The sequence below is a fragment of the Sander lucioperca genome, chromosome 7 (genome assembly GCF_008315115.2).
Source record: "Sander lucioperca isolate FBNREF2018 chromosome 7, SLUC_FBN_1.2, whole genome shotgun sequence".
Classification (NCBI taxonomy): domain Eukaryota; kingdom Metazoa; phylum Chordata; class Actinopteri; order Perciformes; family Percidae; genus Sander; species Sander lucioperca.
In genome coordinates, this window is record NC_050179.1 from 18180346 (window position 1) to 18194644 (window position 14299).

The 14299-nt window shown below is 38.4% G+C and overlaps 1 protein-coding gene across 1 annotated transcript; it reads left to right on the forward strand.

Moving 5' to 3' along the window:
- The first annotated feature begins 273 nt into the window (after window positions 1-273).
- ppib (peptidylprolyl isomerase B (cyclophilin B)) lies at window positions 274-6188 on the forward strand. The gene is made up of 5 exons (XM_031316333.2): window positions 274-547; window positions 1636-1749; window positions 2690-2783; window positions 3844-4028; window positions 5769-6188. The coding sequence occupies exons 1-5, from the start codon at window positions 413-415 to the stop codon at window positions 5889-5891; spliced, it is 651 nt and encodes a 216-aa protein (XP_031172193.1). The 5' UTR covers window positions 274-412; the 3' UTR covers window positions 5892-6188.
- Window positions 6189-14299: the final 8111 nt, after the last annotated feature.

A 14299-nucleotide genomic window follows, 5' to 3' on the forward strand; every position in this document is an offset into this window, starting at 1 on the left:
AGGAGTGACACAATTACAGTAAATAGACAGTGGCCAAGGAAGGAAAGTGTTAGTTTTTTTTAGTGACTGGATTAGAAAGACAGCTGATGAATGGAAACTGAGGGAGGGTAAAACCTGAAGGAGGCAGTAATGCAACATTGTGGATGCCAACTGCCATAAAACCCTCAAAGATGAAGAGTTACGCGTCTGCACCTGATTGGCTAAAAATCTCCGGTACGTGAACCAATCAGAGTCCCGTGCGTCTGTGCGCTGTGTTGAAGGCCCGGCCCCTGAGTCGTGGAGGCATCGCAGCCGAGAAGCCTGGAGCGGCCGCGGCGGTAGTCTCCACCCCGGATACCACACTCCTTCCCCCGGCTCATATAAAGGTTGCAAGACTCACAGGCCGTCCTCGGGCTGCTTTTTTTTTTGGTTGATGGTTAGACTCTGCGAGAGAAGGATGAAGTTCCTTGTAGCCGTTACAATCATTGTGGGATCTCTGATTTTTCTCGCTTTCCCAAATGGCTCATCGGCTGACGAGAAGAAGAAAGGCCCCAAAGTAACTGCAAAGGTAGGTGGTATGTTAGCTCGCTAGCTAGCTAGCAGATTATGCTCGAAAAATCAAAGCTGTCCCCATTTACTTACATACTTAATGTATTAGTTAAGGAGGGCATTTACAATCGTTTTAATTAGTGCATGTAGCCGGGGTAATTTAAGCAGACCGCAAACTGAATGAAATGGGTTAACGTTAAATGCTTTTAACGGGAACGTTGCTCCTGGCTAATCTGAGTGGAGCTAATTTAGCTATCATAGCTAGTACTTAGCTAGGCCTTAACGTCAACTGTCGGTATTTCCAGATGACGTTTTATTAATTGCCCCACACCCATTTAAGCTTCAGTTATGGTTTCAGGCTTAAACTATTGATGACTCCTCCTTTAGCTAACCTTCTCGGCTGCATCTCAATGAGATGTTATCATGTCTGGCCGTGTTGTGTCTGGTGCAGCAGGTTTGTCCACGTCTACAGTTAATAAGCTTTGAGCTGACACCACAGACTCTTTGTTTCAAATGTTCCTCACTGCACAACTCAAAATGACTCCTCTTCAATTGCAAACAAAAGACTGACATCCCAAACTAAAGCTCTCTTTATAAATACACTTTTATTCAAATATCTTGCATCACTAATCAGTGTTTTTGTACTGCCAGTGGTGATTATAGTGAGTCAGTTAGGAGAAACTGTTGTGTAGATTTGAAAAAAAAAGTTGTAATCTAAACTTTAATTTAAAACAAATTTTGTTGACTGTGTGCCTGTAATTTTATAATATTGGAAAAGAGCAGTGAAGAGAAAATATGAATACAATTTTGTTACATTATAACTGGGCTAAATCTGGCATAAACTCTTCAAAAAATACTTTTGGCTGTTTTTAATATCAGGAAAGCCATCACATGGAAATGGCTCCGCTAAAAAAAATCCCCAACAAAGGAAGACTTAATTGCGGTGGTCAGTGAATTATATTGTATGGTGTTTTACATATTGCTCATATCATAGTCTTAATGTAAAACACTGGAAAGAATGCACCATATATTTGCCTACGTGATGTAACTCATTTAAAGATCTGATGCCTTCAAGAGTATGTAAAATAACTTTAACTTCTGTTATAGGTGTTCTTTGACATGAAAATTGGAGAAGAAGAAGTTGGAAGGATCGTCATTGGGGTGTTTGGGAAAACTGTTCCAAAAACAGTCGACAACTTTGTCGAGTTGGCGACAGGAGAGGTGAGAACGTCCCACCGTGTGCTCAAAGTGCGACATCCTGCAATGATTTTGTTTGGCCTAATAATCACCAGTTTCATGACTAACTGCAAATTTAACATAGTTGAAGCAGACATAAACAAAATTGATACACATTCAAAGAATAATTCCTTTGTTTTTACACAGTGATGGAGCATAGAACGGGTATCAGTTTTCAGTTCGTATTGTGTACTTTTAAAGGTCCAGTGTGTAACGTGTCTAGTTCATTATCAAAATCGGTGTTGCCCGTTCACAAACCTTTTTCATGAATATTTACCACCACCATCAATTCCAAGTATTCCTATTGTCTTGAAATTTTACATTTGCATTCGCATGAACTGGGGTAGACGCTCCATATTCATGCACCATCTTGAAATACGTTAGCCGGTAAGGGACATACAGGACATACTGCTCCACCTTTCCACCTTGCTCCATTTTCACTGTCACATGATAAACTCACAGATGCTGCTAATGGGTATCGTAGCTTCCCGGCCCCGGCAAGTTTGAAGAAGGAAACATGGAGGACCTCACGTATTCAAAATCCAAATTTCAGGAACAGGAGTCTTCTTCTTCGCCCAGAAAAAGAAAAAGGATATTGAAAAGAGCAAGAGACCGGCGTCATCAGAAAAAAAGCGTGAAGGCTACCGTTAGCTGTAATACGTACTTTGAACTGCGTGGCGCGAGAGAGTTGATTTGCGATATATGATCTCAACGCTAGATGGGAGAAACTCCTACACATTGGACCTTTTTAACTTGTGGTCAACATCCTTGTTTACTTTCCCCAAACCATAAACAGCCAGGTCCTGGAAACACACTTTGAATAAGTCGTTTGACTCTCACTTACATGATCTGAAATGTCCAATACAATCATCTGATATCCCTTTCAGATTTTTCAAGTGTTGTTTCATTTGTTCTCATGAAACAGAGAGGATTCGGTTACAAAGGCAGCAAATTCCACAGAGTCATCAAGGACTTCATGATCCAGGGTGGAGACTTCACCAGAGGAGACGGCACTGGAGGTAAGACACCTGCACGATGGCATTTAACTCTGCAAGAACCAACTCGCTCATGACCTTCTGCATCTGTGCTCTCCTGAACATTTAATGGCTCGAGGGTTGTTTCCCAATTGGGCTTTTTTTGGGGTTTTACAAAAAGCAGTTCTCAACTGTGCAAACCATCAAGAAAATGACGAATTTCCGGGCGCCCAGATAGCCCAGTTGGTAGAGCGGGCGCCCATATATAGAGGTTTACTCCTCGACGCAGCGGGCCCGGGTTCGACTCTGACCTGCGGCCCTTTGCTGCATGTCATTCCCCCCCTCTCTTTCCCCTTTCATGTCTTCTGCTGTCCTATCAAAATAAAGGCTGAAAATGCCCAAAAAAAAAAGAATAAATAATGAATTTCCAGTGTTCACTTTTTCTTGTTCCATATAATGTAACAGATTTGCTACAATCTCCTGAGTGTCTTATTCTATTATTTTATTTATTTATTTTTTTTTTTTTTAAAGATTTTTTTTTTTTTTTTTTATATGAGCATTTCTGCCTTTTTAATGACTGGACAGCTCAGACATGAAAGGGGAGAGTGAGGGGGAAGACATGCAGGAAAACCATCACAGGTCGGACTCGAACCCTGGACCTTCTGCATCGAGGAATAAATGTATATTTACGCCTGCTCTACCAACTGCTAACCGGCCGCATTCTATTTAATAATAATAATAATAATAATAATAATAATAATGACCCAAGGATGGAGATAACCTCTTGCTTTTAATGAACACCTAAAGTTATCTTAAACTTTGTATTTCACATGAGTCACTGCCATTTTGTGTCAATACTAGTTGAGTAAATTTGACCTCTTTGCTCTCATTCAGAATGACTCAGTTGTTCAGTATTCCTGAATAAGAAAAATGTCATCCGATAAATAAAGTGAAGATAAACATTTAGCAGCATTCAAGCCATCCACGTGAGATGCAAATGATGCTATCAAGGGAGTGAATGTTTTGTGGGGGGGAAAAAAAAAAAATACAATACCAAACATCAACTAATTGTCTTGCAATGGTGTATGTTTTCTTCAAATAAAAGGCAAAAGCATCTATGGAGACCGTTTCCCTGACGAGAACTTCAAGCTTAAGCACTACGGCCCTGGCTGGCTCAGCATGGCTAACGCCGGCAAAGACACCAACGGCTCTCAGTTCTTCATCACCACCATTCAGACCCCATGGCTGGACGGCAAACACGTCGTCTTTGGAAAAATTCTGGAGGGGATGGTGAGTGTGAGGCCCGACAGTGATCACATCAGGATCACTCTCAGTCACATCTAGGGACAGTGAAACCGCTGCATGTGATTGACTGACTGATCAATCTAAAGTGTGCTTTTCGCCTGCTATCCAAATGCTACATAATTATGTCTGGTTTGCCACCAACTGAGATTAGGGCTGGGCAATATATCAATGTTATATTGATATTGTGATATGAGACTAGATAATATATCGTCTTAGATTTTGGAAATCGTAATATTGTAAATGGCTTAAATGTTGTCTTTTCCTGGTTTTAAAGGCTGCATTACAGTAAAGTGATGTCATTTTATGTGTTACCAGACTGTTCTAGCTCTTGTATTATTTTTACCTTTACCCACTTAGTCATTATATCTACATTACTGAAGATTATTTCTTAAATCTCATTGTGAAGATATTTTGTTAAAGCACCATTTGTCAACCCTACAATATCACCACTGAGGTATTAGGACAAGAATATAGCTATCTGATTTTCACCATATCGCCCAGCCCTAGCTGAGATGGACCTACAGTCTCTGTTGATATGCCAAAAACAGCAGGTTTAGTTTCAGACTAAGATACTAGACACTCGTTTTCTGTTCTGTGCCCTCCTCAGCTGCACCATGAACAGATTTAACAAGGAAGTTAAGAGTAACATGCAGGACGGTCAGCTTAAATTAACGTTTTTCCACTTTTCTAATGCTTCTGCGTATGACGTCGGTAAAAGATTGTGCAGAATGACTCAGAATTGCATCAAAATGAAGCAAAATGATTAAGTACCAATTTGGTCCTAAACCTTTCATGACTTTACGGTTGTTTCAGTTGTTGAGGTTTTGACAAAAGCAGTTAAGCAGCACAAAACTGTCAGGTAAATCTCTTTAATTTTAGGGCCTTCTCAAAGAGTTTGATTAACATTTTGCCACTTTTCTAAATACATAATGACATTGTGGCTTTGACTTTGGCAACAAATGGTACAAAATGATGTCACCATCTGAATGTTAACACTGAAATTGAGTAGCGTGCAGAAAAGGTGGAGATCTAGATACACACGTGCCAGCAAAACACGTACAGTGTGTATATATAGAAAACCAACAGGTTGACCAGTGGTTGAAAGTAACTGAGTACATTTAGTAAAGTAATACAACTTAAACTGAAAGTTTTTCCATTATATGCTACTCCTTTTATACTCCTACTATACTTGTACTGTTCTTTTTACCTCCAATACATTTATCTGACTGCTACAGTTACTAGTTACTTTTCAAATTAAGATTTTACAATTGGATGCTTAGTTGATTAGTTTATAAAGTAACTCATTGTTACAGATTAAACTACCCCGCAGTATAAAATAGTTAAAAAAAAAAAAAAAAAGTTTCACTTTAATCATCCAAAAACACAAATGATGCATGTACATTAATGCAACAGTACTTATAATTCAACATTATGTATAATGATACAACATTAAAAAGGGACCATTCTCCTTAAGGAGTACTTTTTACTTTTGATGTATTAAAATCCTTTTACTGATGACACTTTTTTTCTATGTAATATTTAAAATGCCAAATTTTTGTATGGAGTATATTTTTACATTGTTTTACTTTTACTTAAGTAAATGATCTGAATACTTCTTTCACCAGTAATGTTGGATAAAGCCTTTGTTATAAAACGTTTTAAATGAGATTTTGACGGTGCTGAACCAGTATAATATTATTATTTTTTTTTTTCCCTACCTTCCAGGATGTGGTGCAGAAGATCGAAGGCACAAAGACAGATGGCCGTGATAAGCCTCTTAAAGATGTTGTCATCCACGATTGTGGCGTAATCGCTGTGGAGAAGCCATTTGCAGTGCCCAAGGAGTAGAAGAGTGCTGCTGAGAAAGACCAGGGAGAACAGGACTGGGGGGGGGGTCGTGCAGGCCACATTGATTTGTCACTAACAGCCCTGTGGTTCAAGAGGGGGTTTTGGGTCATTTGGTGGGTGGGTGGGGGGGGAGGGGGTCTGCCGTCTTAAAAGCACCAGAAGAGCATTAACACCAAGCAATCATGACGACACTCTGGGTCCATTTACCAACGAGCATTCCAAGGTGCACTTAACTGTTGGTGGTTTTTGTAAAAAAAAAATGAAATCTGAAATAAAAGGTTTCAATTTTTCTTAAAATGCGGAGTGAATTTCATTACACCTGGGTATCACTAGCACCATATCAGTTTAAGTTTGGGCTTTACTTGTTACAATGAGAACGTTTTCAATGGTTTAATATAAACATTTAGACAACAAATGTGGATGAGTGTTAGAAACTGGTTATATGCACTGTGAGAACCCTCAAATCACTCTACATCTTGTTTACATACTTTACATACACTATGATCATTCTTCTTTTGACCACTAGGGGCCCTATTTACTCAGATATGTTGCTATCCCATTTGATTAAAAAATCTTACTTTGCCTAGATTTCTAGAAAAAGGAGGAAACTGTATAGAAATAATTATTATATAAAGTATTTCTATTTTAGTTTTCTCCCACAATATTGCTATGGATGAAGCTACCTGGCAGTAATTAACCTTTACCAACTGCCATATTAAAGTGATACAAACATTAATGCATCAATGGTACTTTAAATATGTGTTGATAATGCTTTGCTTTTTCAAAAACTAGAAGAATTTAGTTTTCAAATGAAGCCGCATGCATTTTGGCCTAATTATTCTGTTGCAAGCCTTTCCATTTGCAGATGCTTTAACAGGTGAGCAGCATTTTAATGTTACAGCTGGTGGAGGTGGAGCACATCTACTTGATATACCGTTGGATAGTTTAATTTAGTCTATAGCAAAGTACAATATTTTACTAACTGATCAAATGTTTTGTTTGTAAAATCTGAATCTATAAAGTAACTCCAGCTGCCAGATACATTTAGTGAAGTAAGCAATAGTTGCCTCTGAAATGTGGTGGAATAGATGTATAACGTCGCATATAATTGAAATAGTCAAAGTAAAAGTACCTCAAAACTTTCTGTACAGTACTTGAGTAAATGTACTCAGTTACTTTCCACCACTGTTTTTTTACTAACTAAAACATTAAAATATATATATATTTTCATCCTCATTTTGGAGAAGCCACTCTAAAACACACCTCTGGACTAAACATGGCAGGCTTGTAAATATTATTTAAAGCAGAGGTGTCAAAATCAACTTCACTACGGGCCACACTGGAAGTGAGAATCACATCAAGGGCCACCCATGTTTAGTTTATTGACATGCTTTTATTTAATCGAAAAGGTCTGTCTTCGTCAAATAGCAGAGGTGTGGACTCGAGTCATGTGACTTGGACTCGAGTCAGACTCGAGTCATGAATTTGATGACTTCAGACTCGACTCGACAAAATATACAAAGATTGCAACTCGACTTGGACTTTAACATCAATGACTCGTGACTTCACTTGGACTTGCGCCTTTTGACTCGAGAAGACTTGCTACTTCCCATGAAAACTGGGGAAGAAAATGTTCACACGGCCGCGCCGCTCTCAGTTTATCTGCATCTGTGAAAAAAATGTGCACCACCTGTATGCATGCAGAGAGCACGCGCGCTGCCTGCACGACATCCAATCACTGTAGTCCCACGTTTTGATTCGACAGCATCTAAGCAGGCACATTGCAAGACAACCAATGAAGCACAAGCAACAACGCGCCAGTTGGCAAAATGATACCGAAGATAGTTTCGTTTGGCTATAAAAATTACGAGGTAGTCGACAAAAAAAGAGTTGCAATTTGCAAAACATGCGGGCCCTTGTTTGATTAATGTCATTGTATAAAAAGAGGTTTAAATAAATACAAATCTTACAGACATACATGATTTGTATAAATTTTATTTCTGTGGTAAGAGGACTTGAAATGACTCGAAACTAAAATGGTAGGACTTTGGACTCGACTTGAGACTTGTTGGCTTTGACTTGTGACTCGACTCGGGACTTGCCTCATCTTTGACTCGACTTGACTCGGGACTCGAGGGCAAAGACTTGAGACTTACTTGTGACTTGCATAACAATGACTTTGTCCCACCTCTGTCAAATAGTCTTCTCGCTTACAGTTTAGTCGACATAAAGGCCTAAAAAAGTTCCTTAGTCATCGTAGAATTTAGCAAATCAAGCAAAACAGTGATTACATTTTTAAAAGCAGGCTACCTCACAGCAACCTGTTTCACAGACTGATTATGAAAACTTTCTCTGCTTCTGGGGGAATTTCTGAGGCTCAAAGTTGCCAAATCAGCCTAAATCTGCTTTGAGTGTTCCGTAATTATAGTTTGAAAACAGTTTCCCGTCATTTTGGTTTGGTGCACAACTAGTCGGGCCCAAATTTGTTGTGAACCTTAATTGATATGCGGGCCGGATCAAATTTGACGAGGGGCCGGATTTGGCCCGCGGGCCTTGAGTTTGACACGTGCATTAAAGTGTCGGTCTGAACTGCAGAGGGCTCCCTCACACCAGAGATCTCAGCTGCACAGCAGAACAGAGGCAATACATGTTTGCGGTTTTACATGTGATTTAAGTGCAATGAAATGAGGAATTGTGCATTTCTGTGGTACAATCATGATTGTCGGGGACATAAAATGACTCCTGGTTTTCCACTTTGTTCCACTTCTACCACACATCTCTGAGGGAAAGAAAGTCGTTTACAGAAGAATCATCAGTATTTGCTTCTGTTTCATCTCCTAAACGAATGGTAGATTTTACTGCAGCAGGACACTGGTTAATGTTGTCAATTACAGAAAAAAAATAGACTTTAGACACACCTTCCTGTGATTGTCTGATCTTCCTGATGCTCATGTGGCAAAACCACTCCCATTTGGAACTTCAAGAATTTTTAAACAAAAAGCTTCAGTACGTTCTGCTTGACTGAATGTTTTCTGAGTCATAACAAGCAATAGATTATGGATTATAGTGACAACTGGCCTGACAGACTCACACAGTGAAGTGCATAAATACAGGGCTCATTTTTGTGAATAAGCAGTGCAGTGATGGAGTACTGGGCTCGGACTCGTGTCTGACTTGAGTTGCTATTCTCTGGAATCCTGACTCCACTTGGACTTCAGCATTCATGAAATAGCACTCAGAAGTTGGATGAAGTTTCTGACTACTTTTAAGTGTAATAGGTCATAAAATATTTGATATAAGATATTGATAAGTTATTGATATATATTTAGTCTTTAACTGTTTCATGCAGGGGCCAGTGATCGAGTCACTATTCTCTGGACTTGTGACTCGACCTCGGACTCGACTTGGACATATCTTTGGTTACTCGGACTCGAACAATGGGGACTCGAGACTTGACTTGAACTCAACAGTAGGTCACTTGACTACAACACTGAAGCAGTGCATTAAATGTCTTTATTCCAGAGTTTAGTAGCCATTTGGGAATAAATTATAACACTTTTAGCTATCTCTGTATAATGATCAGGGACATAACCCTACATTTGGGTATTTTACACCACAAAAACTAGACTATTTATAATAATAGGTTACCCTGTTACCCTCTTTGGCTGCACCAGATACATTTGTCATATACAGTATAATGTAATTTATTCCCATGTAGCCATTTTTAGAAGCAGTGTCTGGAAACATGCAGAGGCCATGGGAACAGTGCTGGGTAAGGAAACGGTATTCCTAAACATAACTGACCTCATCTGCTTTTGTCAACTTGTTGGCAGATAGAAGATAATCTGAGAAATGTTCAAAATTAAAAAAAAATGTTTGTTTCAAATCTCAAACTGGATAGGTTTTTCACTCATCTGTTTGTTTAGGGACCTGTTTCTTTCTTTAGTCTTTGCTTGAGATGTAAATAGAGGCGGGCGTTTGCTTTTAATCCTGCGGGTTCATGGTTGTAGATTCAATTTAAGCTCAGAGACAGTTAAGGTTGTTGGAAATGCAAAGGATCTGAAGAGACTTTTGGTAATGCCCTTTGGTTCAGAATTACTGGAGTAAAGTCCATAAATGTATAAATGTATTTTTTTCAAAGGATAATTCTGAATTAAGTCTCAGACTGAATATATATTAGGCAGTCGGCTAATTGTGGCAGACTGTCGAGCTTCAGATTTGACCCAGACCACCATAATGGTGGGAAGACAAGTGTTGTTAAGTTGGCAGGAAGACTCCATGGGAACCATCTTTTTATGGATGGACTGAGTGAGAGAATTGATCAGTATGTGATCAAATGGTGCTACAGGAACAGTACAGGACAATTAGGACTGAAATGAAATGAGAGATACTTTATAATATTGAGGTGTATGGAGGATATATTTGTTTGTGGGTACATGTGTTTTGTATGTATGTCTAAATCTATATGAGCACAAGGCGTTACATATTGGTAGATATGTATGCTCATATGTAGGTGCGTATATACATGCTGCTGGCTGTAGCTTCATATTTAGCATACAGACATGAGAGTGGTATCGATGTCCTTGACGGTGGCTCCCTGGTTCACCGCTTGGCATGGAAAAAGGGTGACAGTTACGGTGCCATTGCACAGTCATATGCAGACTTTACCATATGCGATGATGGTAGAGCAACAGTCGTTTTTGATGGTTATTGCCAGTGGTGGAATGTAACGAAATACAAATACTTTGTACTTAAGTTAATTTTTCACGTATCTGTACTTTACTTAAGTAGACTCAATAGTGCATACTTTTGACTTTTACTTTGTTACATTTTGCAGCAATTATCTATACTTTGTACTCCACTACATTTCTACAACGTTCCGTTAAATATTTGTTACATTTTCTGATCAGTTTTTCCCCCTGCCAAAACGTCTTCCTGATTTCATTTTATTTGGCTGGACCTCTTCACATCTCCTCCCCATTTTCGCTGCTTCACACACTTTATTTGCTTACGCTCCCATGGTTAAAGGAAATAAAACTGTCTTAAAATACATCCATGAATAAAATCAACCGCATTCCGATTCTAACAACATATTTCCGTTTTATGCTGGTTAGGATAGGAACTTTTTTTAAAAGCCAGGCCTTGTTTGTGGTAGTGGACAGTATGGATACTGTCCAAGTTCAGCATCAAAATAACTGAACCACCCCTTTGTAAATCACGGGTCGCTAGACACAGTGCCCTCACTGACCAAGGTGCAAACTAACCAACTTTTTTTCTTATTTGCATATTACCATTTAAAATGGCAATATGCAAATAAGATTAAGAGAATAAATCGTTATGCAAGTACTTTTACTTTTAATACTTAAAGTACATTTAAAATCAGGTACTTTTTACTTTTACTTAAGTAGGGTTGTCATTGTGGTACTTCTTCTTTTACTAAAGTAAATATGTCTCTGGTTATTTGTACTTTTACTTAAGTACTGAGATTCAGTACTTCCTCCACCACTGGTTATAGCGAAGGTCCTTCCATCAAAGAAAATACGCGTCAGAGACGTGGTGAAAACAATCACCCCATCGTTAACTTCAATGGAGAGACGAGTTTGTGGGAAGAAAGGATGCTTTCCTTTCCAGATCTTGCAACAAACAAGGACTTATCAATCTTATGACCGAGGAGCTGGAGAAGAAGGGCTGTACTGCTATCAATGCATCAGGTGATGCAGACGTAGACATTGTCAAAGCTGCAGTCAAGGCCTCAGAACATCAGCCCACAACCTTGATAGGGGAGGATACAGACTTACTCATTCTTCTCCTCTACTATGCTGGGACGAACAATATAGGCCTCTATTTTCGTTCAAGTCCAATGCTACTAAAGTGTGCAACATCAGTGAGATGAAACAAGTCGTGGGTAGTGACTTGTGTTCCCAGTTGCTGTTTATTCATGCCTTCACAGGATGTGATACAACTTCACGCAGTTTTAGTGTTGGCAAACAGACAGCATTCCAGAAACTTGTGAATGGTGAATCAACCATCCAGTCCTGTGCAAATGTGTTTCTGCTCCCACATCAAGCAAGGAATGTCGTCGAGGACCATGGGACCAAGGCAGTGGCAGTGTTGTTTGGCGGAAAGAGTACCGATTCACTTGCCTCTTTGCGCTACAACCTTTTTAGCAAGAAAATCGTTACCACCAAATCATTTGTTACCCCATAACGTCTGCCTCCAACTGAGTCCTCAACCAAATACCACTGCCAAAGAGTTTACTTCGAGATCATGGTGTGGATTGGAAAGGAAGGTGACATGAACACAGTGGATTGGGGATGGAAACTGGTGGACAACCGGTTCCTGCCAGTTATGACCAGTAAGACTGCTGCCCCAGAAAGCCTCCTGCAGATGATCCACTGTAATTGCACAACTGCCTGCCGAACACAACGGTGCAGTTGCAGGGCATATGGACTACCATGCCTGCCTACTTGTGGACCATGTCAAGTTGGGAATTGTGAGAATCACTATAATCAACCTCTATGGGAGGAAGAGTGTGACGACTAATGGTAAATCTAGTGAAGGTCACAGTGCAAAAAAGTATCAAAAATAAACTAAATAAGAGGAAACAACTGAAGACAATAGAAAAGATATGTATAAATAAGAAAAGTATTTAAAAAAGTATAAAAAACAAAAGGCAAAAAAAACAAAACGCATCATAAAAAAATATTTAAAAAATCTATAAAAAAAACACAAAAAATAAATGGGGTTAGCGGTACTGAGCCTTCACGTGGCAGCCCTGTTTTGACTAATTTTACAGTACCACACCGTTCTAATGAATTTATTCAAATGATATGAGAAAGGAGAAATATGCAATTACTTAAGGGAAATTGTATTATTAAATTGTAATTGTATTCTCCCTTACTTTTCACATAAATATGCTTGTAACCAATTGCTTTAATATATAATTGTAATTGTAATCACTTATCTATCATGCAAATATGCTAATTAGAATATTACATGGCCAAAACATGTATCAGGCACCAGTATTCCTGGTCTAGGAGGAATACAAAGGAGTAATGGTCATTTTAAGGACCTGAGTCAAACTTTGGTAAACTTTTAGTATGTTTTTAAGTACATCTGATACTACTGTAAACCACTGAGAAATCTTTTGTTTGAATTTTTTTGGGGTCAAGCCATATTTGCAGCTGACTATATATACATGTACATTCTTGTTCAATCATCTAAGTATATTTTTCAGTAGTTGTTCTGCCATTTTTTTATCTTTGCTATCTTATTTGATTTCATCTTATTTTTTATCTTATCTATTATTTCTAATATTGAGGTGCATGGGGGATATATTTGTTTGTGGGTACATGTATTTTGTATGTATGTCTAAATCTATATGAGCACAAGGCGTTACATATTGGTAGATATGTATGCTCATATGTAGGTGCGTATATACATGCTGCTGGCTGTAGCTTCATATTTAGCATACAGACATGAGAGTGGTATTGATATTCTCATCTAACTCTCAGCTAGAAAGTGACAAAGATTAGATTAGATTAGATTCAACTTTATTGCCATTGTGCAGAGTACAAGTACAAAGACAACAATTCCTTCCTATTGCTCAGTTCAGGTACAATTAATCAGTTGTTATGCTCCAGATTAAAATCAGCCTCAGCTATCAGAAACAAAAACATAAATGTACACAAACATCTGACATTAAGTATTGGAAATTAACTGTCTAGACCATTTTCTGTTTGGATGTAGCCCGTCTAATTTGAATAGCTGTCGTCTTGACCAAACATGTAACAGACAGTATACAAAGACTATTTGACATACATAATCAGAGCTTGTGAACACAAAGAACATAAAACATATAGAGACAGTATTTGACTAAATGCTACAGGGGACAGTTTACAATGGGGGTGGGGGAGGTGCGTGTGTGTGCATGAATAGGCGTGTCCGTGTGTGTAAGTGTGTGTATGATGAGTGTTTTTGTGATTATAGTATGAAACGTTGTGAGTCGTGGTACTGTGTTAAAGATATGACAGAGAGTGGGTATGAAGTGTTGAGTATGTTGGATTAGGTGAGGCTCACCAGAAGGAAGGGAGAGAAGGAAAAAATAAAAATAAAATAAAAATGTAATATTATTCATTTTTTTTTATTTTGTGATATATACTATGTATGTAGGTTGTACATTTTATGCTACACTTGTATATACATGTACATTCTTGTTCATTCATCTCAGTATATTTTTCAGTAGTTGTTCTGGCATTTCTTATCTTTGCTATCTTATTTGATTTCATCTTATTTTTTAACTTATCTATTATTTCTAATATTGAGGTGTATGGAGGATATATTTGTTTGTGGGTACATGTGTTTTGTATGTATGTCTAAATCTATATGAGCACATACGTTACATATTG